General features: G+C 39.9%; 1 protein-coding gene across 1 annotated transcript in view; it reads left to right on the forward strand.

The window, feature by feature from the left end:
* LOC144260200 (macrophage mannose receptor 1-like) overlaps window positions 1–25,728 on the forward strand; it is a 61,419-nt gene extending 35,691 nt beyond the window's left edge. The window contains 18 exon segments of the mRNA XM_077808755.1: window positions 1,483–1,592; window positions 4,081–4,203; window positions 4,206–4,234; window positions 5,177–5,244; window positions 6,256–6,354; window positions 7,202–7,346; window positions 7,506–7,620; window positions 10,242–10,427; window positions 10,843–10,924; window positions 11,019–11,094; window positions 13,053–13,155; window positions 15,637–15,869; window positions 16,799–16,964; window positions 21,493–21,645; window positions 22,562–22,678; window positions 23,781–23,948; window positions 25,122–25,163; window positions 25,514–25,728. Of these exon segments, the coding sequence (XP_077664881.1) occupies window positions 1,483–1,592; window positions 4,081–4,203; window positions 4,206–4,234; window positions 5,177–5,244; window positions 6,256–6,354; window positions 7,202–7,346; window positions 7,506–7,620; window positions 10,242–10,427; window positions 10,843–10,924; window positions 11,019–11,094; window positions 13,053–13,155; window positions 15,637–15,869; window positions 16,799–16,964; window positions 21,493–21,645; window positions 22,562–22,678; window positions 23,781–23,948; window positions 25,122–25,163; window positions 25,514–25,728 (2,230 nt within the window).
* The last annotated feature ends 206 nt before the right edge of the window (window positions 25,729–25,934 follow it).

The raw sequence follows: 25,934 nt of genomic DNA on the forward strand, positions 1-25,934 counted from the left end.
TATACTTAGAATGTTTTTCCTAATATCTAACCTAAATGTCCATTGCTGCAGATTAAGCCAATTACTTCTTTTCCTAACTTTAGAGGACGTGGAGAATAATTGATTCCCATCCTCTTTATAACAGCCCTTAACATATTTGAAGACTGTTACTAGGTTCTCCCTCAGTCTCCTTTTCTCAAGGCTAAGCATACCCATTTTTAAACCTTTCCTCACACTCAGGTTTTCAAAATCTTTTATCATTTTTTGTTGGTCTCCTCTGGACTCTCTCCAATTTGTCCACTTTTCTTAAAGTGTAACACCCAAAACTGGACACAGTACTACAGCTGATCCCTCACTAGTGCAGACTACAAAGGGACAATTACCCGCCATGTCGTACAGACGATATTCATGTTAATGTACCCAATAGCGATATTAGCCTTTTTAGCAACTGTATCACATTGTTGGCACATATTCAATGTGTGATCCACTATAGCCCCCAGATCTTCTGCAGGACTACTGCTTAGCCAGTTATTCCTCACTTGTATTTGTACATTTGATTTTCCCTTCCTAAGTGTACTTGTCTTTGCACTTGTCTTTATTGAATTTCATCTTGTTCGTTTTAGACCAGTTCTCCAATTTGTCAATGTCATTTTGAACTCTAACCCTGCCCTCCAAAGTTCTTGCAGCCCTTCCCTACTTGCTGTCATATGCAAATTTTATAAGCAGACTTCACTCCACTATCCAAGTCATTAATGAAAATATTGAATAGTAGTGGACCCCTCTACATACATCCTCCCAGTCTGACAGTAAATCATTGTTAACTACTCTGTGACTATGGTTTTTCAACAAGTCGTGCACTTTTAGCGGTTTCAGATAGATCTTATTTCCCTACTTTGCTTATAAGACTGTCCTGTGGGGCTGTGACAAAAGCCCTACTAAAATCAAGATATATCGCATCAACTGCTTCCCCTCTACCCATTAGGCCAGTAATCCAGTCAAATAATATTTGCTAAACTATTTTCAAACAAAGTAGTAGTTCATAATCTATGTGGAATTTTTTTCCCCTAAAAGAAGGCAACAATGAAACATTAAAAAATAAAAACAAGCTAACAATTTTTTTTCATCAGCATTTGTCACACAAGGGAATATTTTGTGTTGCTTTGATGATTATGAAAATTAATGGGGGTTAGATGCCTAACTGCACTTTCTGCTTTGAAAATCGCCATCAAAGTTAGTTGATGGTAATTTAGTACTTGAGATGTCTCCTATACAGAGGTGCGTGTCAAGACTTCACTACCATGTACCAGAATATTTATCTACAGATCCTGACACAATTAATTTAACTTATTAGGTTTAAAGTTCTGAGTATGCCTTTAAGCCTCCAACAGATATGAGAGCCTTAAAATTTGCTGAACTGCTGTAAGTACTAACATTGATTGTGTATAATGATGACCTATATCCCGTTATAGTTATGTGTTGTTCTATTTCTATCACACATTTTAGGGACAAAGGACTGTCTTTTCGGCCTTTCTGGATTGGTTTATTTTGCCTGGATCCTGATGAGGGCTTTTTTTGGAGTAATGGCTCTCCAGTGAGTGATTTAGTTTTTAGCCGTATAGCTATCTTTCTAACTTCATCATCCTTGGAGCGACTGGGGGCAGTTCATTAAGGGATATGGATTGAAGATGACTATAATCTTCTAGTAGGCCATCATCTCACTGGTGAAATGATTGGACAGCAATCCCCTCAGAGTGTTCTGGAATCCAGTGGGGCCCATTAGTCTTTAAGATTATACCATCAAAACAAGTGGAAGTAGGGGCTATTGAAGGACCCTGACTACTTGGAGGCAATTATATTACTGTGACAAAGATATACTACAGTCTCTCCAAAATGTATTTAGTTACTGCATGCAGATATATAATGCAGTTCCCTTTCCCCACTTAATTTTTAGCCCCACTTGATATCTCTTCTTACAAAAGCTGAATATGTTGCTTTCATAACACATCCATGTGCTGTTGGCACAAAAAGCAAGAGCCTGGCTTGAAATTAAACCAATTGTGTTTCTACTGTAGATGAGGTATAAAAACTGGTATAATTCTGAACATAGTAATGAGCATGGAAATGAACATTGTGGAACAGTCTAAGGTGCCACAAGTACTCCTTTTCTTTTAGTCAATGAAGAGTTTTCCATGGACTGGATTAACACACACTGTGAACATTTTAACGATTGGATTTGTCAAACAGAGAAAGGTAGGTTACTTTCTATTTTAAATTAGAATATTAGACAAAAAAAAACAATGACCAGTTAGCTGGACTAATTAGATTAAATTGGTGTGACCCTGAGAATCATTCTTTCCATAAGGGGACATGCAGCGAGACTGAGACACAATGGTATCTCACAGCTATAATGAGATGGAGTTAATTCAGACCTTAAAACAATGTCATTAAAGTAATTCATTGACCAAAAACACACACACAAGGAGACAGAAAAGAACAGAAAACACAACTTCTGTCTCTGGTGCTGAGTCTTACCTGAAGTCTCACTGCTGTAGATGCACAGACACAGCACCAGCTGTTATCAGCCACTCTGTGACCTGGTAAACTTCTATCAGCATCAGGTTGTTTAGGGTGTTGCTTTCACTGCCTCATTAGTCACAGGCTCACAAGAGTGGTGCAAAGTGGTGGAGTGGTGTCTTGGTTGCTTAAACTCATCTCTTATTAAACAAAAGGCAAAAAAGAGAGACAGAGAAAAGAGAAGAAATAAGGAAGGAAAAGGACACATGAGATAGGGTCTCACATTCCAGGTTTAGCCAGAAGGGGTGGAGGTGGCAAAGTCATCTGGGTCCCTCTCTCTGGCCCTTTCTGTTCAGCACATCTCTCAGGATCAGGACAGGGAAGCTCCAATGGTGGCACAGTGGATCCTGGTGTCCCAAGAGATGGTAGGGGTGGCAGCCATGCTGGTAAAGCTCAGTCCTTTAACTCCACTCTTCTAATTATTTTGACCCTCCCTCTGAAGTCTCTTTTAAGGACCCCAAAAGGGAATGATGGGCAGAATAGCCTACCACTTCATCATTTTGTCCACCAGTGAAGCCTAATTTCTAACACACCAGTTTTGGTCCATTCATTTCCAGTTCCAGCCTCCTCTGTTTACCAGTCGCAATCTCAGCACGGTCCTTGGGTTGTAGCAGTAGGCCTGTTTTTTGGACTAATTCAGTCTTCCTGGCTTTAACTTTTGATGACTTTCATAATCAACTTTATGTAACAGACTGAGTTGGGCTTTTGTTACTTTGGAGAGCTCTGAGTACAGGCCTCTGCACAACATCCCTCCCCTCCCCTCGGCTTTTAAGAAGGCAGCAAGCTGTCCCGTCCTGTCCTGTCCTTCCCCTGTTTACATCTTTGGAAGGACAATCGAAGTAGGTCTTTGTCTAACAAATCAACCAGTAAGAATGTTCAGTAGACAGGCTACCCCCCCTTTATCCAGCTGTAGGACTCAAAATCGCTGCAGGGCTGAGAGGTGCTAGGCCACCAGCAGTTGTACCTCAGTTCTGGAGCATCTTGAAGCCCTATAGTTAAAGGGCTAGCAGCAGTGGAAGAAATAGCAGAGTTCCATTTCTATTACTGCTAAAGTGGTAGGAGCTGGAGAGTCAATCTGAACATACCAGTGATTTGGAGCATACCACGTTCTGCATTGTATTTTCCCTCTTACTCTTCCCAAAGGCATACTTTAGTTTCACCCCCATAAAACACATTTTATTACACAAATATCAAAGTAATATATAGTGTAAGTCATATGATGGATTGCTAAAATCCAGTACATTGGAGGGATTCATGTTTTCGTTACACTTAAAAACTTGGGGGCTCAAAATAATATTTTGCTGAATGAAAAAATTCCTTTAATATCACGAGCATATGTCAAAAATATAGAAAATTAATTTTTCCTTTCCTTTACAGGAACACCACTTAAACCAGAACAAACAAGCTCTTCTGCCACTAAGCTCCTGTCTATTTCATCTTACCTGGAGAATAGTACAGTATAACAAGAAGAGCCTACCTTAATGCACACTAGGTACAGAACATGGAGTTTCATTATTTATCTTGCAGAATATGAAGTCACTGAAGATGGATGGATTATATATGGGGACAAGCAGTATTTTTTCAGCACAGAAAGTGTCCCCTTGGAAAAAGCTAGGGAGTTCTGCAAGAAGCATTGTGCAGATCTTGTTGTCACAGTGAAAGAAAGTTTCTATGGAAATACGTAAGCAAACACTTTATTACTTAATTCAGCATAGTCAGCATACGTCACATATGTTTATGAAATACAGGAGAATGTGCATTTTTACATGATTTCTTCACTACAGTGTCTAATAGATTTGAAAATTAATTGAAAAAGGACATATATAAGGCAGCTTCTTAACAGAAAATTAAATGTTCAGAATAATAGCTGGCAGATCCTGCTGCTGCTCCACTTATTAGGCTCAAAAGTCAACTATATCTGGTCTTAGTCAATTATACTCCTCAGAATCCAGTGGATGTTTTGCTTGGGTCAGGTGTTGCACAATCAGGCCCTTGAAACTTTCAAAACATTGCAAGTGTGGGAACTAACAGAGTTGCTAATATCATAAAGTCACTATTGCAAAAAAATCACTGCATTAGGCTGGTGCTTTTGGTGTGTGAGAGAGAATATGAACAAACAGAGAAGGGAGATTTTGAAGCACAGTTAATTAACGGATTGATCTAAAAGAAAACATGTAGGTGCTTTTTTACCCTGAACAACCTAAATAATTTAAACTAGATTCTTCCTGAAATTAAGGAAGGAATACTTACCATTCCCGCAGCCTCACCAGGGCAGTAATCTTCCGGGGAGGCATTGTGCAGCACTGCACACAGTGCCCCACAAAGCATTCTCTTAAAATCAGGAATGTGCTTACCAGGCTGGCCTGGATACATTTCTAACTGCTTTGATTATAGCAGTATGGCATCCAGAACTAGCTGGAAAGCATTCGAGCTAATGAGGAAAAAGTTGTATTCTAGCAGATGTGATCCATATTTCCACTGAGTCGCAAGTCATTGTCAGCTGTACAGACAGTCCACAAGATTATTCCAATCCAAATAATTTGAAAAGAATCTGCTTTTCATATCAAATAGTTTTTGTTATATATATGGAAGAACTTAATTAAAATCACATCCTTGTGTTTAGATTTTAAGAAATGGCAAAAAGGAGTCATATCTCATTGGTTTAATTCTGAGTGTCGATCAACAGTTTATGTAAATAAACAAGCAATATCTAGTTTTATTCCATGGAGTAGTTAACATCTTGTATGTAGTGCATTGATTTTAAAGGGACTTGTTAGGGTGCACAATCATCACCAGCATCCCCCCTTGTATCCTGGTGAGCTGTTGTAGTGGTTTTCACCTCCAGCAACCCTGTAGGCCTCTGGGTGCACTTCAGCTTTCCGGCTGAGAAGCAGCTAAGTCAAATCCCTTTTGGGGTAACAAAAGCTCAAACCTAATGTCCCAAAGTCTCTCAACAATCAGCCCTTCCTCGGGGCTCTGTTTTCAGTCTCCTTTCTCAGCTACTTGAGAGTCTTCTTCCCCAGCTCCAGTACTGGACACTGGCCCCTCCAGCTGCCTTCCTGAGGTATCTGTTCTCCTGCAGACTCTGTCTCAAGCCCCTTCATGGGAGTCACTCTGCTCCATGTGTTTCCTCCCTTCAGACTGAACTCTCTCCCTTTGATGATGCCCCCATGTCCATTAACTTATCACCGAATACTGCTTGGCCATGCCCCTCTGGCTGAGAAGCCACTAATTAATTACAGCATAAGTGCAACAGAGGTAACTAATTGGCTATAAACTACTTTCCAGCTAAAATGGGGTTTCATCCCATCACCTGACTCTTAAAAAGCAGTTATAAAAATGGTTTTAGGTAGTTATATGATGTGTTGAAAGGCAAACTCAGTGAATTTAATTATGTATTAAATGACCTGCATCGTAATGAAGGTTTTTTTTTATTGGGAATGTAAGTGCTATGAATACAGAGATAATCACCATGCAAAATAAAATGTGTACTGTATTCTTGACCTTATGTGCAGGGCTTTAGTTACCTTTAATTCTAACGGAAGTTGAGCCTAACGTCACATATGCAAAGTAGTGAATATACTTGTACACTTGTGATATTTCTATCAAATGATTTCTGTAATAAAACAAATGGATTTGCATTGTTTCTTTTGTAAAAACAAAGTAATTTAACCAGTAATTACTAGCCTTTTTGGTTTTTAGCTGGATGGATGGAAGCCCAGTGCACTACGTAGCTTGGGCGAAAAATGAGCCAGACTATGCAAATGCTGAAGAAAATTGTGTGGTCTTATATAAAAACTTTGCTGAGCTACACATTTTGACTTTTGTGTGTGTATATGTGTTTGTGTGGCTATATCTTTTCCCCATATGTTTGTTAACTGGCCTCCTCTCTTTTTATATGTAGAAAAGATAACTTTGGGAAAAACAATGTACCCATAATAAATGATTCTCACTCTTGGGGGTTATATACCACCCAGGCAAATGCAGTGCTGGGCAAAAGTGTAAGCTAAAAAGTTATGAGTAGAACCAGGTGTGCAGGGGAATCCAGCCCACTTTAAAAAGTTTACTGCTCTGCAGACAAATAGGGCAAAATCCAGGTCCCACTGAAGTTGATGGGAGTTTTGCCATTGACTTCACTGGAGCTAGGATTTCACCCCCAGCTGGTAACCAGAATAAGGCTGGCCAAAGAATGGGGAACACAGTTAAGTGCCTAATACACATGTTGAGGTTTGTGTTTAATCCTGTATTTCCTCGAAGTGAGCCACACACTGTCTCTTTTTTAGTTTGAGCTCTTGAGAATAAGGAAATGGGTGCCTAAATGCTTGAAACTTTGGCTCAGAGTACAGGATGACCGTACATTAATTGCTTAACTGTACGTCTCCCTCACATAATCTCTGTTCCCACTTACACTGGAGTCCAGATACCTAAATTGTGCACCACCCAAGGATTAGCAGGCTCAAAGCCTTTGTGCAAGCATTGCAGGTGGGATGTAGTTAATAAACTTTCCAAGTACAGGAACAAGTGACAGTTGACTTGACGCAAAGTCTGTGGCATTCCCAGGGGAAATAAAAACATGGGGAGGTGATAGATTTTCACCAGAAATGTCAAACTCATCCAATGGCTTATTTTCTATATTTAAATTGCTTTCAGGTTTGTGGAATGATATCAACTGTGGTATTCCAAATGCCTTTATCTGTGAAACGCATGGTAGTACTGTAAACTCAACATTTGCTGTGACAGCACCTTCTCCTCCAGGAGGGTGTCCTGAAAGTTGGCTTTTGTTTAGAAATAAGGTATGGTAGCAAACATCTCCAATACACTGTATGTATCATAAGAATAAGGGAAATTCAGATCTGAATTTGAACAATATATATTATAGTTAATACAATTCAATTAGCTTCTATTTTCTTTTCCTGATAAAGTAAATATCTGACTTCCCCCCCCCCCCCCAGTGTTACAAAGTTTTTGGCTCCAGAGATGAAGATAGAGTTATGTGGGTTCCTGCACGTAGAACTTGTGTAAAGTTCAGAGGAAACCTGGCAAGCATACCTAATGAACAAGTGCAAGGTACAGTACATAGACCCTTTAGAGATTAGATGAGACAACAATCAATCCTTGCAAAGAAAAGCGTGCCAAAAAAGGGGAGTGTGTATTATACTATCGCTTCCTGTTATTGTTCAGGTGAAAGAATTAATTGAACCTTCCTTCTAAGAAATATGTATTTTGATAACACATAAAAGTCCTTTATTATACCAGCCAGGCAGATGGAGGTGGCAAACATCAGGTATATTGGTTGATGGTGGTAGTTGTGGTGCTAAAAGTTTGTTCTCTGGGCTTACCCCATATTCCCATGCCACACCACATGGGAAGTGGTTTAGTCTAGTGGTGTACTCGGAAAGAAAGAAAGAAAGAAAGAAAGAAAGAAATGGTGGGTAAACTAACCGAAACTAAACTTAAGCTATGTCTACACTACCACTTACGTTGGTATATCTTATGTCACTCAGAGGTGTGAATAAGCCACACTCCCCGAGCTACATAAGTTACACCAACCTAAGCACTGATATGAACAGTGCTATGTCAGTGGGAGAGCTTCTTCCACCAACATACCTGCTGCTGCTTGTTGGGAGTAGATTAATTGAGTCAACAGGAGCTCTTTCCTGTCGGCTTCAAGGGGCTACGCTAGAGAGTTTACAGCAGCTCAGCTGCTTCAGTGTAGCCTCTAGTGTAGCCATAGCCTGAGAGAGACAAGGTGGGTGAGGTAATATCTTTTATTTCTCCAACTTCTCTTGCTGAAAGAGATGAGCTTTTGAGCTTCACAGAGCTCTTCTCGTGATCCAGTAAAAGATATTAACTCTACATATTGTTATTCTGGAAGGTGTTAATGTCTGCCATCAAGTGGATGTTTGATCTATATAGACAAATACAGACTTTTTAAAGTGGATGGGTACACTAAGAATCCTTCTGTCAGGCTCAGTGAAAGGAACAAATAAGCCCCCTTAATATAGTGATAGCTGGAAACAATAAGAGTCTACTGGCCAAGGCACTGGGCAACATGGCAAATCCTGGGAGTGGTTGCAAACACAGTGGCTAGAGGATTGACTGAGCTGTGTGCATGGGCACCTGGTTATATGGGTCTATGGAAAAGAAAGATGGCAGCTTGATAACCTGAACAGCCCAGGTTACTGAAACACCATCTTTCCTTCTGGAGATGGCCTAGAAGCAGAAGTGGTGGAGGAGACGAGGATGCCATCTCCTCATGCTGCTTCCTCCACATTTTCTGCTTCTGGGCCTGCTCCAGAAGGGGAGAAGGTGGCTCAGTAATCAGGTTGCCTAGCCACTATCTTTCCTTCTGGAGCAAGGAGCCAGGTCTGGGGGCTCCCATGGGATTCACCCAGATTACTGAGCCACCATCTTTCTTTCCAGAGTGAGGAGCCAGCTCCGCGGGTTCCCCCAGGGTCCACCCAGGTTACCAACCTGCCATGTCACATTCCGGAGAAGGGAGCCAGGCCCGTGGGGTCCCCCGGGGCCCACCCAGTTTAATAAGATGCCATTGCTCTTTCTGGAGCTGCATCCTGAGAATATTTGCAAATTTTTCTCCTCCTTGGGGGGGCTCCACCCCCAAGCTCCAAAGTATAGAGGACTTTGCTCCTTATATCTCCACTCAGGAGATGCCAGGACCCCACCAAAAATTTCACAGACCTGGCACCTATGTATGTGTGTCTGTGTGGGGCGGGAAAGGGGGGATGTAAAAAGCTAGCAAACAGCAAGAGAAGCAGTCATGAGGGCAACCCTGGGAAGGAGCAGAGAGCCAGAAATACTTGGACACAGGACTCACTGGCAAGATAAGTGTGGAAGTACTGAGCATGGAAACTACCTGTTGCTGTTGGTTTCTACTGTGCTCGGGGAAACAGGACTTTGTGTACTTTCTTCATAAATAGACAGGATTACACCAAAGAAACCCCTGACTTGTGTCCTCAATTTCTCCTCCTAATGGGAAAAAATCCTGAATTTTAGCTAACTGCTCAGGCCAATGGGCAACAATATTAATCGCAGCTGTTTCAATACAAGAGGAACTTCATGCACCATTCACCTGCCCCTACTGCCATTCATGCTCATCCTTAAATGTAGTGTGTTACAGTGCTATTCATTATGGGGCATCTCAGGGTGCCTTGCCATGCTAGAGAACTTTTAGTGCACCGTAGCAGCGTACATAGAGCGAGTTAGTGCACAGCAAGCTGCCGCACTGCAGAAACACATTTTGGCTTGCTGTGCACTAACTCACCACGTAGACACTGAATTCAGATACATGGATGTTAAATTCAAACTCATGAGTGGACAACAATATGAGCAGGCAGGACCTGGTAGATTTTCAGTGACCTTAGATATGGTGCCGTGCTTTGCCCTTACCCATGTTTCTCCACAGATCCAGGTCTTTTGTCCTCTGAGCCTTTTCCCAGCCAAGAGCCTGTTTTCATGGTTCTGGCCCAATTCTGCTCTGCCAGATACTAATCTAAAGATGTGAAATATTGCATTTACAAGATTATTTAAAATTAAATAATTAAGCAGGGTTTGTATGTTTTTTGTAACTGTGCCCTAATTCTGGACATGCTGGCATCTTCCTTGATTAGAGGAAGGCATGTGCCAGGTTTCCTTCCTTTCCTATAAACATTTATTTGGCTTTATTCCAGCTTTCCTTACTTACCACTTAAAAGATGCCAAAACTGATGCCTGGATTGGATTGAATGATATAAATTCTGAGCTCCACTTTGTTTGGGTAGATGGAAGTGGTGTCTACTACACCAACTGGATTGCAGGTTCACCTGTAGTTGGAGAAATCATCCTATATGATTCTCTGCAGCAACAATCTGCATCAGGTAAACATTAATTAGAGATTTCCAATAAACACTCCATGCATCTGAAGAAGTTGTTTTTTTATCCACGAAAGCTTATGAGCAAATAAATAGGTTAGTTTTTAAGGTGCTACCGGACTCCTTGTTGTTTGAATAAATTCATTGGAGAAGAAAAGGAGTACTTGTGGCATCTTAGAGATTAACCAATTTATTTGAGCATAAGCTTTCATGAACTTAAGCTCACTTCATCGGATGCATCCGATGAAGTGATCTGTAGCTCACGAAAGCTTATGCTCAAATAAATTGGTTAGTCTCTAAGGTGCCACAAGTACTCCTTTTCTTTTTGCAAATACAGACTAACACGGCTGTTACTCTGAAACCTGTCATTGGAGAAGGCAATCCGACTTTAAATAACTTGCTAAATTTATTTCTTATGTAGGCTTCTTTGTTTTCCTAGTGTTCATGTCTGTTGCATTTGGGAATAGAGTGGCAATATTGCAAGGTTCAGGTCTTCTGTTGATGTAAGAGGAGAGTTTAAATGGTAGCATTCATCACTCCCCTATTTCTCAAGTAAGAACAAAGTGAATTTTGAAAGGATGTTCTAAAATGTTGTAGGAGAGATGGGCTGACTTCAGTCACAATGATACAAGAGGAAACTATTAGCGATTTGTTTTGGAGAATATTTTTGAATGTATTACTGACATAAAAAGAGATACCGTCTGTTTTGAAAGAGCTTGTGGGTAACAAAAGAGAAAATGTATCTATGGAGCTGGGAAGAGACCACATGTATTTGACTTTTATTTTACTTCCAATCTTTTTAAAGAATAGTTAGTTTGAAGATATTTCAAAGTCAATAGACATTTCTGAAGTAGCACTGGAAGAAATTAGAAACTGGCAACCAGGTTCATTGTTTTATGGTGAGTTAACAATGGGAAAATCCTCATGCATCCCTGCCAACATTTGAAATAAAAAAATAGTATATTTTAATTAACACAATTTTGCATACACTTGCACAAATATATATTGATTTGTATTGACATATTGCCTATTTACCCCTCTTTCATCCGTTCCATGCATTCAAAACTTACATTTTCACACCACTCTATTCCTAGCCTTTCCACCTACCCACAGACACATTCTCCAGACCCAACTCACTCCACGCCTCTCCCAATTTCTTCTACATTTACCCATCCATTTATTTTTCGCATGCACACACATCCGGTACCTGCCCCTGATTGTTAGCTGTTACAGAATCTTTCCCTTGCTTAGTAAAACAGTACAAATGATCAAAAACAAAAGGAGAGTGTAAAATGAAGGAATATGTCGCTCTTATTATTTTTGTTTGCTACCAATTTATTCACTTTCTGATCCTCCCTCTCACCCGCATCCCCTCACTACATACACACACTTTACACATTTTTGAAATTGGGTGTAAATTATCTATTATGCCATCTTTAACCTGAGGGGATTTTATTTAAAATATCTGAGTTTTTACCAGTCTGATCAGTTGACTTGTCCTTCCCTCTTTGTGAACATTATTATCCAAAGACCTAACTAAATAGGAGATAGAATGGTCCTGACTGTGGTTAATTAAATGAGCAGCATGATCTCATGATATGTAGAACTACCCCATTAAGAACATCATTTTGAAAGGACAGTGACATCACAACAACTGCGGCCTTGTCTACACATACAGAGCAGCACTAAAGTAGTGCTGTAGTGAAGATGCTACTACACTGAGGGGAAAGCTTTTCCCGTCAGCAGTTAATCCACCTCAGCAAGAGGTGGTAGCTGTGTCAATGGGAGAAGCTCTCCTTTTGACACAGTGTTCTCTACACCAGAGGTTAGGTCGGTATAACTGTTGCGCTGGGGCAAAGGCAATGCATGGCGGGGGCATGAGCGGTTACATGATATGCTGCTTGGGTTGTACTGAGCATGCTCAGTGATACTGCTGAAGCCAGCTGCCCTCTCTCTGCTCCCCCACTATCAGCCGTCACGATCGTCTCTGCTCAGGGTGTGGACTTTTCACACCCCTGACCGACACAGTTACACCAATGTAAATTGTGGTGTAGATGTGGCCTAAGACTCAAATCCAAGAAGACAATGATGACTCTGACCGTCCTTTTGCCTTCTATCACTCTACATCTTCCTTTCACACCCCACCAGTACTTTCCTTCACAGTAAGAACGACTAAAAGTTTATTTTAAACATTTCCTTGCCATCTTGTCAATCCCTAAATTTAACTCTGAAATGTAATTGGTAACAAGCAAAGCTGATGGTGTGACAGAATGTTTCTAGTCCTATTTTAGTACATTTGCTTTTTGTATTTAATTCTCTTCTCAAGAATAGTAGTATCTCTCCAGTATCTCCAGAATAATAAAAATGTGAAATTGATAAGCAGGCAGAGGCTAGAGCTGAGGAAGTAGCTGCACTGAAACAGCCACTAGAAATAGCAGCTGCGTGTAAAAGAATGCCACGTGGGAGAAGGTGTTGCTGGATGTAAATAACACACCAAATACCAGCAGAATTCAAATGGGCAAGAATACAGGGACTGAAACTGCCCAGGACTATAGCTCCAGAAGGAGGAAAAGGCTTTCTTCTTTGTTGCTGACATTTTTTTAGTAATTCATATATGCTTTTTTCCCCTAGCTGGATTGTGTTGTTGTGAAAACAGGTCCTGTTGATAAGATAGGGCAATGGAAGGATGAACCGTGTTACGAAGCCAGAGGATTTATATGCCAGATGGACAGTGGTGAGCTCTGTTTCACTAGTTTTGCAAACTAAAAACACATTAAAAACTCATTTTGCAATTGTTTGTGGATTAACCGGGGTTTGTATGCACAGTAGATCAATCCTTTTCTTAAGTGAAATGAATTTCTCTGCCTCAACGATGCTAGTGCACACCATAAAAATAAATATATAGGGTCACATGTTCCCCTCTTTCCCATGGCACAGAAGGGAGCATTCAGAGTAACATTTTGCAAAATCTGTCCAGGTGTCTCTTTGTGCGTAAGCCATGAGTACATGGCATGTTCCCTGAAGCAGACATTCTACCACTGGAATGGAACCAAGGGGCAGAAGTACTGCAGTCCCTAATTTCTCCAAACTTTTGGTACCAGGAGGGTATAGGAATGTGGCTTCAATAGTCTCAGCTTTTTGAAGGGTTTTGACTTTAACATTTAGAGTGCTTTGTGTTTGCATCCCTCAGAGAGTGGATCTGCATAGGCGATATATACTTTAAGAACTACCATTATTAGTAAGTAAGCTTTCAGTTTTTGCAAATAATAATAAAAAAAAGCTAAATGATAATGAAAGCAACTAAGTAGCTAGTAAGATTTCCCAGAATTGGAGTGCTACTTTTCCCTTTTTGTTTTACCATGTGGGGATGTTAATGCTAATGATAAGGGTGTAATACAGTGGCACTTGTTTAATCTAGGCATGGCCTGGGCCAGTGTTATGTAAAGTTCCATAGCAACTGGAGTATACCTCCTGATGGGTCTAGAACAGTCTACTAGTCCTGATCTTCTCTTGAGCAGTGAAATCTAATTGTATCTAATTTAGTTGTGGATCTGTATTGGGAATAAATGACTTCTAGGGATTAGGGAAATGGTACTACACTCACTCTCACTTTTGGCCTACCCAGGTATGAATTCAAAATTTGAGATGTAAACCACTACTGCATTACTCCACTTTGCTTACCAGGCTACCCTCCCCAACCTCAAAATGTAGAGTTTTCAGTCAGAAGTGTTCACTGATGTTTTGAAAATAACAATTTCTCATGAATGTTCAGCGAGGAAGTTTTTTCATTAATAATTAATCATAGAATCATAGAATATCAGGGTTGGAAGGGACCCCTAAAGGTCATCTAGTCCAACCCCCTGCTCGAAGCAGGACCAATTCCCAGTTAAATCATCCCAGCCAGGGCTTTGTCAAGCCTGACCTTAAAAACCTCCAAGGAAGGAGATTCTACCACCTCCCTAGGTAACGCATTCCAGTGTTTCACCACCCTCCTAGTGAAAAAGTTTTTCCTAATATCCAATCTAAACCTCCCCCACTGCAACTTGAGACCATTACTCCTCGTTCTGTCATCTGCTACCATTGAGAACAGTCTAGAGCCATCCTCTTTGGAACCCCCTTTCAGGTAGTTGAAAGCAGCTATCAAATCACCCCTCATTCTTCTCTTCTGCAGGCTAAACAATCCCAGCTCCCTCAGCCTCTCCTCATAAGTCATGTGTTCTAGACCCCTAATCATTTTTGTTGCCCTTCGCTGGACTCTCTCCAATTTATCCACATCCTTCTTGTAGTGTGGGGCCCAAAACTGGACACAGTACTCCAGATGAGGCCTCACCAATGTCGAATAGAGGGGAACGATCACGTCCCTCGATCTGCTCGCTATGCCCCTACTTATACATCCCAAAATGCCATTGGCCTTCTTGGCAACAAGGGCACACTGCTGACTCATATCCAGCTTCTCGTCCACTGTCACCCCTAGGTCCTTTTCAGCAGAACTGCTGCCTAGCCATTCGGTCCCTAGTCTGTAGCGGTGCATTGGATTCTTCCGTCCTAAGTGCAGGACCCTGCACTTATCCTTATTGAACCTCATCAGATTTCTTTTGACCCAATCCTCCAATTTGTCTAGGTCCTTCTGTGTCCTATCCCTCCCCTCCAGCATATCTACCACTCCTCCCAGTTTAGTATCATCCACAAATTTGCTGAGAGTGCAATCCACACCATCCTCCAGATCATTTATGAAAATATTGAACAAAACCGGCCCCAGGACCGACCCTTGGGGCACTCCACTTGATACCGGCTGCCAACTAGACATGGAGCCATTGATCACTACCCGTTGAGCCCGACAATCTAGCCAGCTTTCTACCCACCTTATAGTGCATTCATCCAGCCCATACTTCCTTAACTTGCTGACAAGAATACTGTGGGAGACCGTGTCAAAAGCTTTGCTAAAGTCAAGAAACAATACATCCACTGCTTTCCCTTCATCCACAGAACCAGTAATCTCATGATAAAAGGCAATTAGATTAGTCAGGCATGACCTTCCCTTGGTGAATCCATGCTGGCTGTTCCTGATCACTTTCCTCTCATGCAAGTGCTTCAGGAATGCCACGCTACTTAAGTTTTGAAGACTACAGATGCTTGTTGTTCACTGGCACAAGACAAATCTATGCACCCAAAGTTTATCTTTGCATGTTTTGTTTTGTTTTGTTTTTTGCTACAGACCCTAAACTGTCTCATTCCCCAACAACAATTCCAGCCTCTGACTTTATCCGTTGTGGTGATAGTGGCTATTTAGTCATCCGTTCCAAAATGAAATGGGAAGAGGCACGAAAAAACTGCCAGGAGAAATCCTCAGAACTTGCCAGTATTTTAGATCCCTACAGCCAGTCATTTCTGTGGCTCCAGGTGTTAGAACATGGGGAGCCTGTATGGATTGCTCTTAACAGCAATGTGGTAAGAACAATAAATATGTTGCTGCTTCTCCAGGTAATATTTGAACTCTTCTTCCCTTTTTAAATGGTAGGAGCATCTATTATCACAAGACTGTTTTAGCTGCATCCTTTATGGTCTCACACTGAGCATCTGAAACTTCTATGAAATCCTGTCAGAATGCAAGGATGAGACCAGCAAGATATGAAGATGAGGGAGGCTACAGAATACGTGAAGGAGACAAGCAACAGGCAGTTATGGGTACAAGGTGTGGTGGAAAGACATAAAGCCATAGAAATGGGAAAAGGGAGAAACATAGAGGAGAGCAGCGAAGCAGTGGGTGAGGGCAGCCTTTGAAAGACTTGGTAGGTAAAGAAGCAGACTGTGTGGAAAAGGAAGAGCCACAGAAGTACATGTAGGGGCTGAAGACCAGCAGCAGGTAAAAGAGGTCATTTTTCTTTATACCACTTCTTAAACTTAGTGAACAGTAGTTTAAACTCTTCCTTCTCTGTTGTGTGTTTGTTTATCCCAGTGGGTAGCTCTGCATGTCACACATCTAAGGTTCCCTAATGGCTACTTAAAAAAAATTCCCAATGTAGACTCTTTTGGATTCTTTCTTAAATATACAATTTACAAGTTCTCAGCTTCCTAAAGAATTTCAGCTATAAGGGCTGCAACCTACTTTGTTTGTATTCTTTTATAACCTACTTTATTATTCTAGCTTATTTGTTCAGCACACTTCCCCCCTTGTACAGTTCCATAGTAATGTAGGTCCTATATAAATAATAAATTTATAATGTGACATTACTAATCTTATTATTCCTGTGCTGCTGACAAGAGGTGCTCACTAGTACACTTCAAATTTTAAATTATATATAGATTCTATACTACTTTAATACTATATAATGCTATAATTATGCTAAAAGCCACCCTTGAATTGATTTTGCTTCCAGACCAATGGCAATTACAAATGAATGGATAAATGGAGAATGTGGTATTCTAAGTGGGCCAGTGACGAGCCAAAGCAGACAATAGCTTGTGTCTATCTAGACCTTGATGGAACCTGGAAAACAGCATCTTGTGATCAAAAATTCTTCTCTGTCTGTAAACAGTCTGATGGTAAGCAATAAAATTTAACAATTTGCATTGTGGAGCCTGGAGATTCATTTAAATTCACTGATGAGTTGTATTATAAGCATTCGGAAAAGAACCCAATCCTAAACCATAATACAAGATTTAGAGGCTATCAAGTTCTAAAAACTCAAAATTCTTCCCAGAAGCCAATCAGTTTACTCACTATTAAGGTCACTTTTCAGTTCCTTTGGACCTGAGCAATCATCATGCTCTACACGTAGGTTATTTCAGCATCTGTCCAGGGTAATGGAGCTCAGAAGTATACTCTACATGACCTCGAACTGCAAGCGAATGCAAACATTTCTTCAAAATAAACAAAATTGTTTAATTGATTAAATCTTTTATTATATGAGTTCCTGGACATAAATAAAACCATATTGCTCTACAGTGAGGGACAATATTAATAGTTATGTTTAGTTTAGAATTGGCTTAAATTTTTCTAAAAAATATTTTTCAGTGAGAAATGGGTTTTGTCAAATAGTTCCCCCCCCCTCCTTTTTTTTACAACTAAATGTTTTTTCAAAAAAAATTAAACTAAAATTTTTTGGGGAGGGAAGGAATTTTTGGCATATTTGAAATTTTTCATTGTAAAATTGTGTGGAAATTCCCACCTTCTCTCAGCTTTTTACTGTTTCCCCCCACTGAATAGGTGAGAGGAAAAGTTGAAAAGGTGAGAGAGAAAGTAACACTTTTACTTTAAAGCCTTATTATGAAAAATTTTCATTTTTAACCGTAACACTTTCTTTGCAGTTTTTAATTTTCATTTTAAGTGAGAGAAGATAATTTGCTCCCAGTGGAAAAAAATATAAAATGAGTTTTCCCCACTTTTTTTAAAAATCCCCATACCCTCTCCCTCCCCCCACCAAAAAAATAATGCCCCAAATCAAAAACCCTTGAAGATCGAAGAAAACAAAACTAAACAAAATTATACCTTTTCTAGTTATTTTTATCATTTATCTAAACAATCACTCCCAAATCTACTTGGCCCATTTAATCAATCTGCAAAATAAAATAATAATAAAATAAATAATATGGGCCCAATTACCCCTTGCCATAGAAAAACCCATTCATTTAGATAAGTAAGTTTTATTGTGATTTCAGGATTTTAAACTTCATCTAAAAAAATAATTACAATCTCCCTAACAAAGTTCGGGAAGTTGGGATAGATGGTTTAGTTTTGTGCCATTAGGATATAATGGAAAAGCCAGGTTGGTTGTGGTTTCACAAAATCTTGTCAGACCATTCATAAAAGTAATATAGTTTCTGTGGTCCAGCATCTTCCACAATTTTGTACACCTGGGCTGCTTTCCTCTCTCTGCAGTTCAGACAGAAACTCCTTTTGCTCCTCATTCTCACAGATGTACCTGGAGACAAAAGATTCCCCTAGAGAAAATACTGGAATTGAGGTCTGGGGGGGAAGTTCAGAGGGATCTCAGCCCCCCCAAATCCACTGAATGACAGAGATCGCGTAGGCCTCCACCCAGAGCTGAAGCTAGGGGACAGGATTTCGTATTTCAGAGAGGAATGATTTTCATTGACCACAGACAGGGAAATAGTGAGCCAGGGATACTCCCATGAGCTAATACTCCCAGATGCCATCATTACCAGAGATCCTTTAAAACACAATCTGATCCAGAATGAAAATATCTCATCTTCTGGATATGGGAGTGATAAAAGCATGTTTTCTCAGAAGAAAGGTTCTCTGGGTTCTACTCCATCATCTTCTTCATTGTACAGAAACTCATGGGGGGTATCAGAACCATTCTCAACCTCCAAAGGCTGAAGAAGTGGATGAAGATGGTGGTGGTGATAATAGCCAGAGTCAGTCACAGGAAACTCACCTGTACCCCTTCCTGGACAACATTCTGATCACAGCTCCATTGCAATCAGCAGCACACAGGACCATGTCTAGGATGTTGAATCTCCTCCAGCCACAAGGGTTCATCACCAGTGCCAGGAAAAGTTCTCTGGCTCCATCCAGGAATTTATTTTCTTGCTCCAGAGCCATAGGAGGCCAACTATAGCACTATGCCTCCAACTGCTAGGACTTTAATGTCATGTACATGGATCATGCCATGAAGATAATCACACATCATAAATCTTTAAGCCTTTATACTAAAGGTGTGGGATCACTTCCTGGAACACATGAGAGATCAAGTACGGGTTCCAGCACAGGTGTTCAACACCTTACAGTGATAGTCAGCCCATTACCATGTCCACAAAGGCATGCCCATCTGCCTTCCAGATCTTTTAGTCTTCACAACCAATGCCAGCCTCAAGGACTGCCAAGCTCCCTTGGAAATCCAAACAACCTAGGGCATATAGAACCAGGAAGAAAAGGCTCACAGGATGAACCTCCTAGAGCTGAGAGTGGTGAAGCTAGCTCAACAAAGATTCCAGTCCATCCTAAGTAGGAACCATGTCCTGACTACAGTTGCATATTTCAAAAATCAAGGGGGAAACGAAGAGTTTGGCACTACAAACGAAAGCTGTGGCAATAATAATGTAGGCAGAACAGTTCCTCTTTTCCCTCAGTGATTCACCTCAAAGGGGACCTGAACTAAAAGGTGCAAGGTTCCAACTCTAAGTGTTGCCTGAATCAGGTTTTCAGTCTCATGTTCAGATGTTCGGCCTCCCTTCAAACAATCTGTTCTCATATAGTATGAACAAAAAGAGGCCAAAATACTTCACAAGAGAGGCAGACCTCAGATCCATGGAGACAGATGTTTTATTGCACAGTTGGTCCAGGGCCTACTTAGCGCATTTTGACCCTTGCCACTACTGGGGAAGGTGGTCCAGAAAATACAATGAGAACGGGCGATGGTAATACTGATTTCTCCTCACTGACCAAGGAAACCTTGTTTCTCAAACCTGATAGAGCAGACACTGGACCCCAATTCCAGCTTCAATGGAGACCAGACATCCTCTTGCAAGGTCCTCTTCTTCATCTGGACCTGAAACGGCTTCAGCTAACAGCCTGGCTATTGAGAGGGAAGTACTAGAAGGTCCCATTCTGTTCTCCAGCATCATTAAGACATTGCTTTCATGTAGAAGAGTATCAACACAAAAACACCCTGTCTGGGCCAGATTCAACAACTGGTGCCAAGAGCACAAGGTGTATCCCAGAAATCTGGGAATTCCAACCATTCTTGACTTTCTAAGAATGCATAGACAGAGGCCTTCAGCCCAGCACTATTGCACATCAGCCCTTTGCGCCATTGTACATTCATCCCAACACTATTGTCCGCTCTTAAGAGCATGCTATTCACAGGATTCTTGGGCTCCCTTGCAGACAGGCCACAGGAAGCCAGATTCCTCCAGTCTAATTAGCTAGACTGATAGTCAGTCCACTCTTCCCAAAATGAAACCTTCCACTAGTGTTGAGGGCTCTGACAAGCCATCTCTCTGAGCCTCTGACTTCAATGTCAGCCTTTTATTTATCAACTAAGACTTGTTTTTTAGTATCTGTCATGTGTGCCAGATGAGGTTTGGGGCTGACAGCCTTATCTATACCAGAGCCGTACCGCATGTTCCACAAGGAAAAGCTGTTGGTCAGGACATCAGAATCCTTTCTTCCCAGCTAAATTCGTCCTTCCATGCTTCCTAAGAGGTTGTGCTTCGTTTGTTCTGTCCAAAATGACAATATCCAATGGAAAATGTGTCACACCATAGATGTCCGAAGAGTCTTGAAAATCTATCTCAAGCATACAGAATCCATGAGAAGATGGGGGTCCCTATTCGTGTCCTTCCACCCAATGTGCCAGAGACTCAGAGCTTCCAAGTCCTCCATAATTAGGTGGCTTGACCTGTGTATTGTGGAAGCCTACAAATCATTAGAGGTCCCTGTCCCAGAAGGGATCAAGGCACACTCCACAACATCCATAGCATGGACAGAACAAGCAAGTGCATCCACTTCGGAAATTTGAAAAGCGGCCACTTGGTCTATCGTGAATACCTTCATTATGTACTACATAGTGGACCCTCCAACTTCTGTAAAGGCCTCCTTTGTCAGGAAGGTGCTGAAGGTGGTAGCCCTGAAATAATACAGATCTTTGAGCAAGCTCACAAAAAGGGGGGATTTCTTTCCTACCAAAATTTCATGGCCACTACTTTCCAGACATCCAGAATTGTGGGAGATGCTAGGCTGCATAATGGAAAAATTCTTACTGATAATTTTCTTTCTGCTAGCAGTGTTTCCCATGATTCTACCCACTCTGGGTAGCTCATGAGTCATGGTCATATATTAAGTGGTTAGACCATCTTCCTTGGTCTAACGTAGTTATTTTGTTACTTCTAGAATATTAATAATGCTGTTATGCAAGTTTTACAGCTCGGGAACAACTCATTGGGCAGCAAGCAGCAACAGAGGGGGCATGGTCAGACAATGGAGGCACCAAAACACTGATCTATCTCTGTGAGCTGCAGAGAGGAGAGCAGCCCAGATGTCCAGAATTATGGGAGACACTGCTAGAAGAAAGGAAATAATTGGTAAGAAATTTTCTATTCTTAACAGTTATGGCCCCTACTGATTCTCCACAACTCTTTGGAAGATGCCCTGAATCAGAGGAACACAGATCTTGGGTTCATTACCGCAGTCATTGCTACTACATAGAGTCCTCGTATACAATAAACTGGGCCCAGGCTTCCCGAGAATGCACTCGATTAGGTGAGTGTCATTTTTTTAAAGAGTGAAGACTTAGACACATGTAGAAATAATATTTTTCAAAAAATAGTAATCAAACTTTAGATCATTAAAAAAACAAATTGATTTTTTCAGTGTTAATGCTTTTTATATATTTACACACCTTGGACAACAAAACTAGATTGATTAGTTTCACTGTCTAGTTTTCATGCATTAGAAATTTCAGAGTTGTTAAGTCACCCAGATCAGGTGGAAGACTTTCAGTTTTGGGCACCTCCTCCCAAGCTGGTGAGCATCTGCTAGTGGCAGAGAAGGGAAACTGGGGGAGGGAGGAAGGAAGAAAAGCACTCTAACCCTCATCTCTATGGGTAAGTCTGGGAGAACTGCTCAAGGATAACTCATAGAGACTCTGCCTAGATGGTAATCCCTAACCCACCCATGTTTGCTTAATTGTTCCAGTATATTTCTGTCTTCTAGCCAGATTTTATAATGGATTAAATATCAGACACTATATTTCTGAGTGTTTAATAACAATTTAATCTCAAGAGTGCATACAAAAATTTCCAGTAGCACTGCATATAGTCGCTGGGAAGCAATAACAGTGTTGAGCAAATAGCAAAAATGGAGTATAAACAGGCATTTTACTCTGCAAGTGTGTTAAAAATAAACCTCTAGAATGATTTACACAAATATATGTAATTTAGTCACGAGGAAAAGGGTAATTTTACACTAACAAGCAAAATGCAAGAAGAGCTGTATTGTGCCATTGTAGCCCATGCAGAACTCCCATTCACTACAGTGGATGTTTTGTGCAAAAATCAGTGATATGACACAGCCTCAAGAATTAATTGCTTTCAGTTGTTCATAAAACTTAGAAAAGAAGCTTTTCTCCCAAAAGGCAGATTTGTTTCAATTATGCCTTGTTAATGCTTTTTTTCAGATGCCACTTTGGCTTCTATAGAAGACCATGCTGAATCCATCTTTCTGTCACATAGCATAAAGCCACTCGAAAGTAAAACAAGCAGCTTTTGGACAGGAATGAGCAAAAATGTGAATGGTAATTTCTTAACTTTCAGTATTCAATAATATAAATAGACACATATGGTGTAATATTTCATACCTTAGGAAGTTATAACATATAAAACAGATATTAAGAGACAATATTACACATTTTGTAGTATGTATTTTAATTTATTTATATGCATACAGCGCTGTAACTAAAGTGTTTATTAGATGTCTATAACAAGTTATTTTCCTTACCATAGTTTTCTCCCTATCGTTAACGTTAATCAGCCATTTTATCTTAATTTTAAAAGGAATCTTGGAGGATTAGCTTTTATCCCCCAATAAGACTCTCCTGAAATGTTTTAAAAAACACATATTTGAGTTCAGTATTACAGTTTTAACCCTGTACTGTGCTTTTTGTCAATAAAATTTCTGCTCACTTTAAGATTTTCCTATTGGCAACAATCCAGGTCCAGATTAAAGTGCCAGCCTTGCTTAGAAGATGGATATTTTTCAAATGACTCATTAATCTGTAATAACCAATAGGAATTTAGATCTGCTTGTGAGGAAAGCAGGATATGGGGGGGATGAAGTCAGAAAGATAAATAGCACAATGAAAATATGGAAGGGAGATAGACAAGAATAAATGCTATGTGAGTATATGAGGAACATAAAGACATTTTTTCCCAACAATTATTGCATACACATATCACAGTTTTTCTTCATACTTAAAATGGGAAATAATTATTGTAATGATGTGCTCTGTTTGGCAATTCCTAATCACTGTAGCTTTCTTAGACATAAGTTTGTAATTAATATATTATCCAATACAACATTCAACTATGATCTGATCTGTCCTATAAGACACATTTCCCTGAAACCAAAAACTCTAAGTAAAATGACTCAATCTGGATGCAGACCAGAGAAGGAGAGAGGCTACTTACTAGTACATTTGGTCAAGTAGTGATAGTCTTGGTTTGGTGATTAAATCAAAGCTTAAAATGTCTGGTGGCTGACAGAATGGAGGAGTCTGTTACAAATTCTGGGGCTCGATCTGTTGATATTTCTATTCTGGTATTTTAAATACTTCTAAGCCTTTCAACATGTTCTTTCAGTCTAAACAGTTGACCCCATATATTTCCTTTTAACATTAGGTCAGTGGTTATGGAGAGACAACACTGCAATGGATTTTGTCAACTGAATTGAGGGAGAGCCTTCAAGTTATGGTAATGAGAAGTGTGTCGAAAGGTATGCATCATCTGGGTACTGGAATGAGGCTCAATGTTCTTACAAAAGAGGATATATTTGTAAAAAATCAGAAAGTAAGTGATATTTGCAATATATTGTGGTTCTGGTTAATAATGTGTATAATGGGTGTATACAATAAAATGCATGCTGCACAGTATTATACCAGAGCACAGGCTCTGCTATAGTCAAGATATATACGTATTACAGATATTGTGTGTGTGTTTATATATATATATAAAATATATAAAACCATACATATTGAAGGTGAAGTCAAAGATCACTTCATTAAAGGCCAGATTTTATCCATGTTAAACACAAAACTTCCATTGACTTCAAAGAGATCAGGATTTCACCAAAAATACCACACACACCTGGGTTTAGAAGTAACAAGTTTAGTTTCACCTCATCTTAAATATATATAAAAATATTTTTGTGATGGACAGTCTCCCTTTAATTAAAAGTGTCCCTCTAATTTATGCTAGAATTGGATTTCCCTTCACCATCATCCTACCATGCTGAGGACAGAATTGTGATTCACACCCATGCCAATCTTGTAGCACTACACAACTCCTGTACTGTGAGGTCATTGATAAATAACGTTTATTAAAACATTTGCACTACTTTGGTATTAGAATAGTTTTGGGGGAAATACTAGGGATGACTGAACCAGTTCAAATTAAATAAGAGACAACCAACTGGAGCCTTCCTTCAGAACATGAAATAAACATGTTTTTCTGAGGATTAGAAAAGTGTGGTTAACTTCACATTTTTATATTTCTGTGCATCTTTGCACTACCTGGTGCTTTTAGGAAACAGAAATACCCTAGTATTGTGAGCAAAGATACTCCTGTGGTATTTCTAAGCCAATGGAGGCGTCCATTCAGGCAAGCCTCCAATTTTAGAAAGCACTTAAGCATGTGCTCAAGACCCATAGAGAGATGCTTAAAGATAAGACCATGCTAAGGTGCTTTCCTGTGCTGGAGTCTGATGCAGGAAGTATTGAAATCATGCAAGATCCTGATTTCCTGCCCATATCTCAACTGAAGAGAGTCTGATACTTACCAGAAGTAGACAGCCAAGCGTTCTGAGCTTCACACATTCTTAGCTCCATCTCTTAAGGAAGTTCAGCAGCACCAAAAGCAGAGTATGTGTAAGCCTCAGCTTTTCATGCTTTTGGGATGGCACCATCAGGACCCTCCATGTGAGTGTATCTGGAATAAATATCTTGCTTTATTTCTTTTTGAAAGGTATTAAAACAGTATTGACTGAGAAGCCACCAGAGAGAAAAGGTATGATTATTTTCTTTTTAATTAAAGTAAGGAGAAATCTAAATAGAGTAAAAGCATAATAATTATTTAAAGTAAGTTTCTGGACAGTATAATTATTACTGATAGCATTTAAAAATAATAAATCCATATGCATTATTTGTATCTAAATACAGAAAATTGGCTTTCATTTTTAATTGTGGTGTTTAATATAACTTATTATACTTCTCCTTCATCTCTGTTAGCAAAATATCTCCATATACATATGTTCATAACTTGATTTTTAAAACTGTGATTAGCAATATCAACTTCCACATTCCTGGAATCTCTCATATCATTCTGGTGTCTAGGAATTGCTTTGGGTTTATTTACAGGAGAGGAAAAGGATGAAGAGGTTTCTGGATCCTCCACCAAGGTCACTTGGCTTGTAATTATTCTGGTCATTTTGATTCTAGCAGGATCTGGAAGTGCAGCCTATTTCTATGTCAAGAAAAAAAACCAAGATCACTTCTTACCTATTGTAACTCGAATGAGTGATACAAAAGAATCTGTTGATAACCAGGAGCAAGATGAGCATGCTGTTGCCTAATGGGATAAAATGATTGAATAATATATCAAATATTAATAAAATTATGCAATTGGAATAAATGAAATCTTAGGCCAACATTGCTTTCTCTTACCAAAATAGTAGTCTGTTTCACAATCCCTGCATATATGTATACTTAACATAAATAAAATATACTGGTAGACATGATTATTCCTTTTATAGTCTTGAAGATTTTCTAGATCTACAAA

This window comes from Eretmochelys imbricata, chromosome 2, assembly GCF_965152235.1.
Source record: "Eretmochelys imbricata isolate rEreImb1 chromosome 2, rEreImb1.hap1, whole genome shotgun sequence".
In the NCBI taxonomy this organism is placed as follows: Eukaryota; Metazoa; Chordata; order Testudines; family Cheloniidae; genus Eretmochelys; species Eretmochelys imbricata.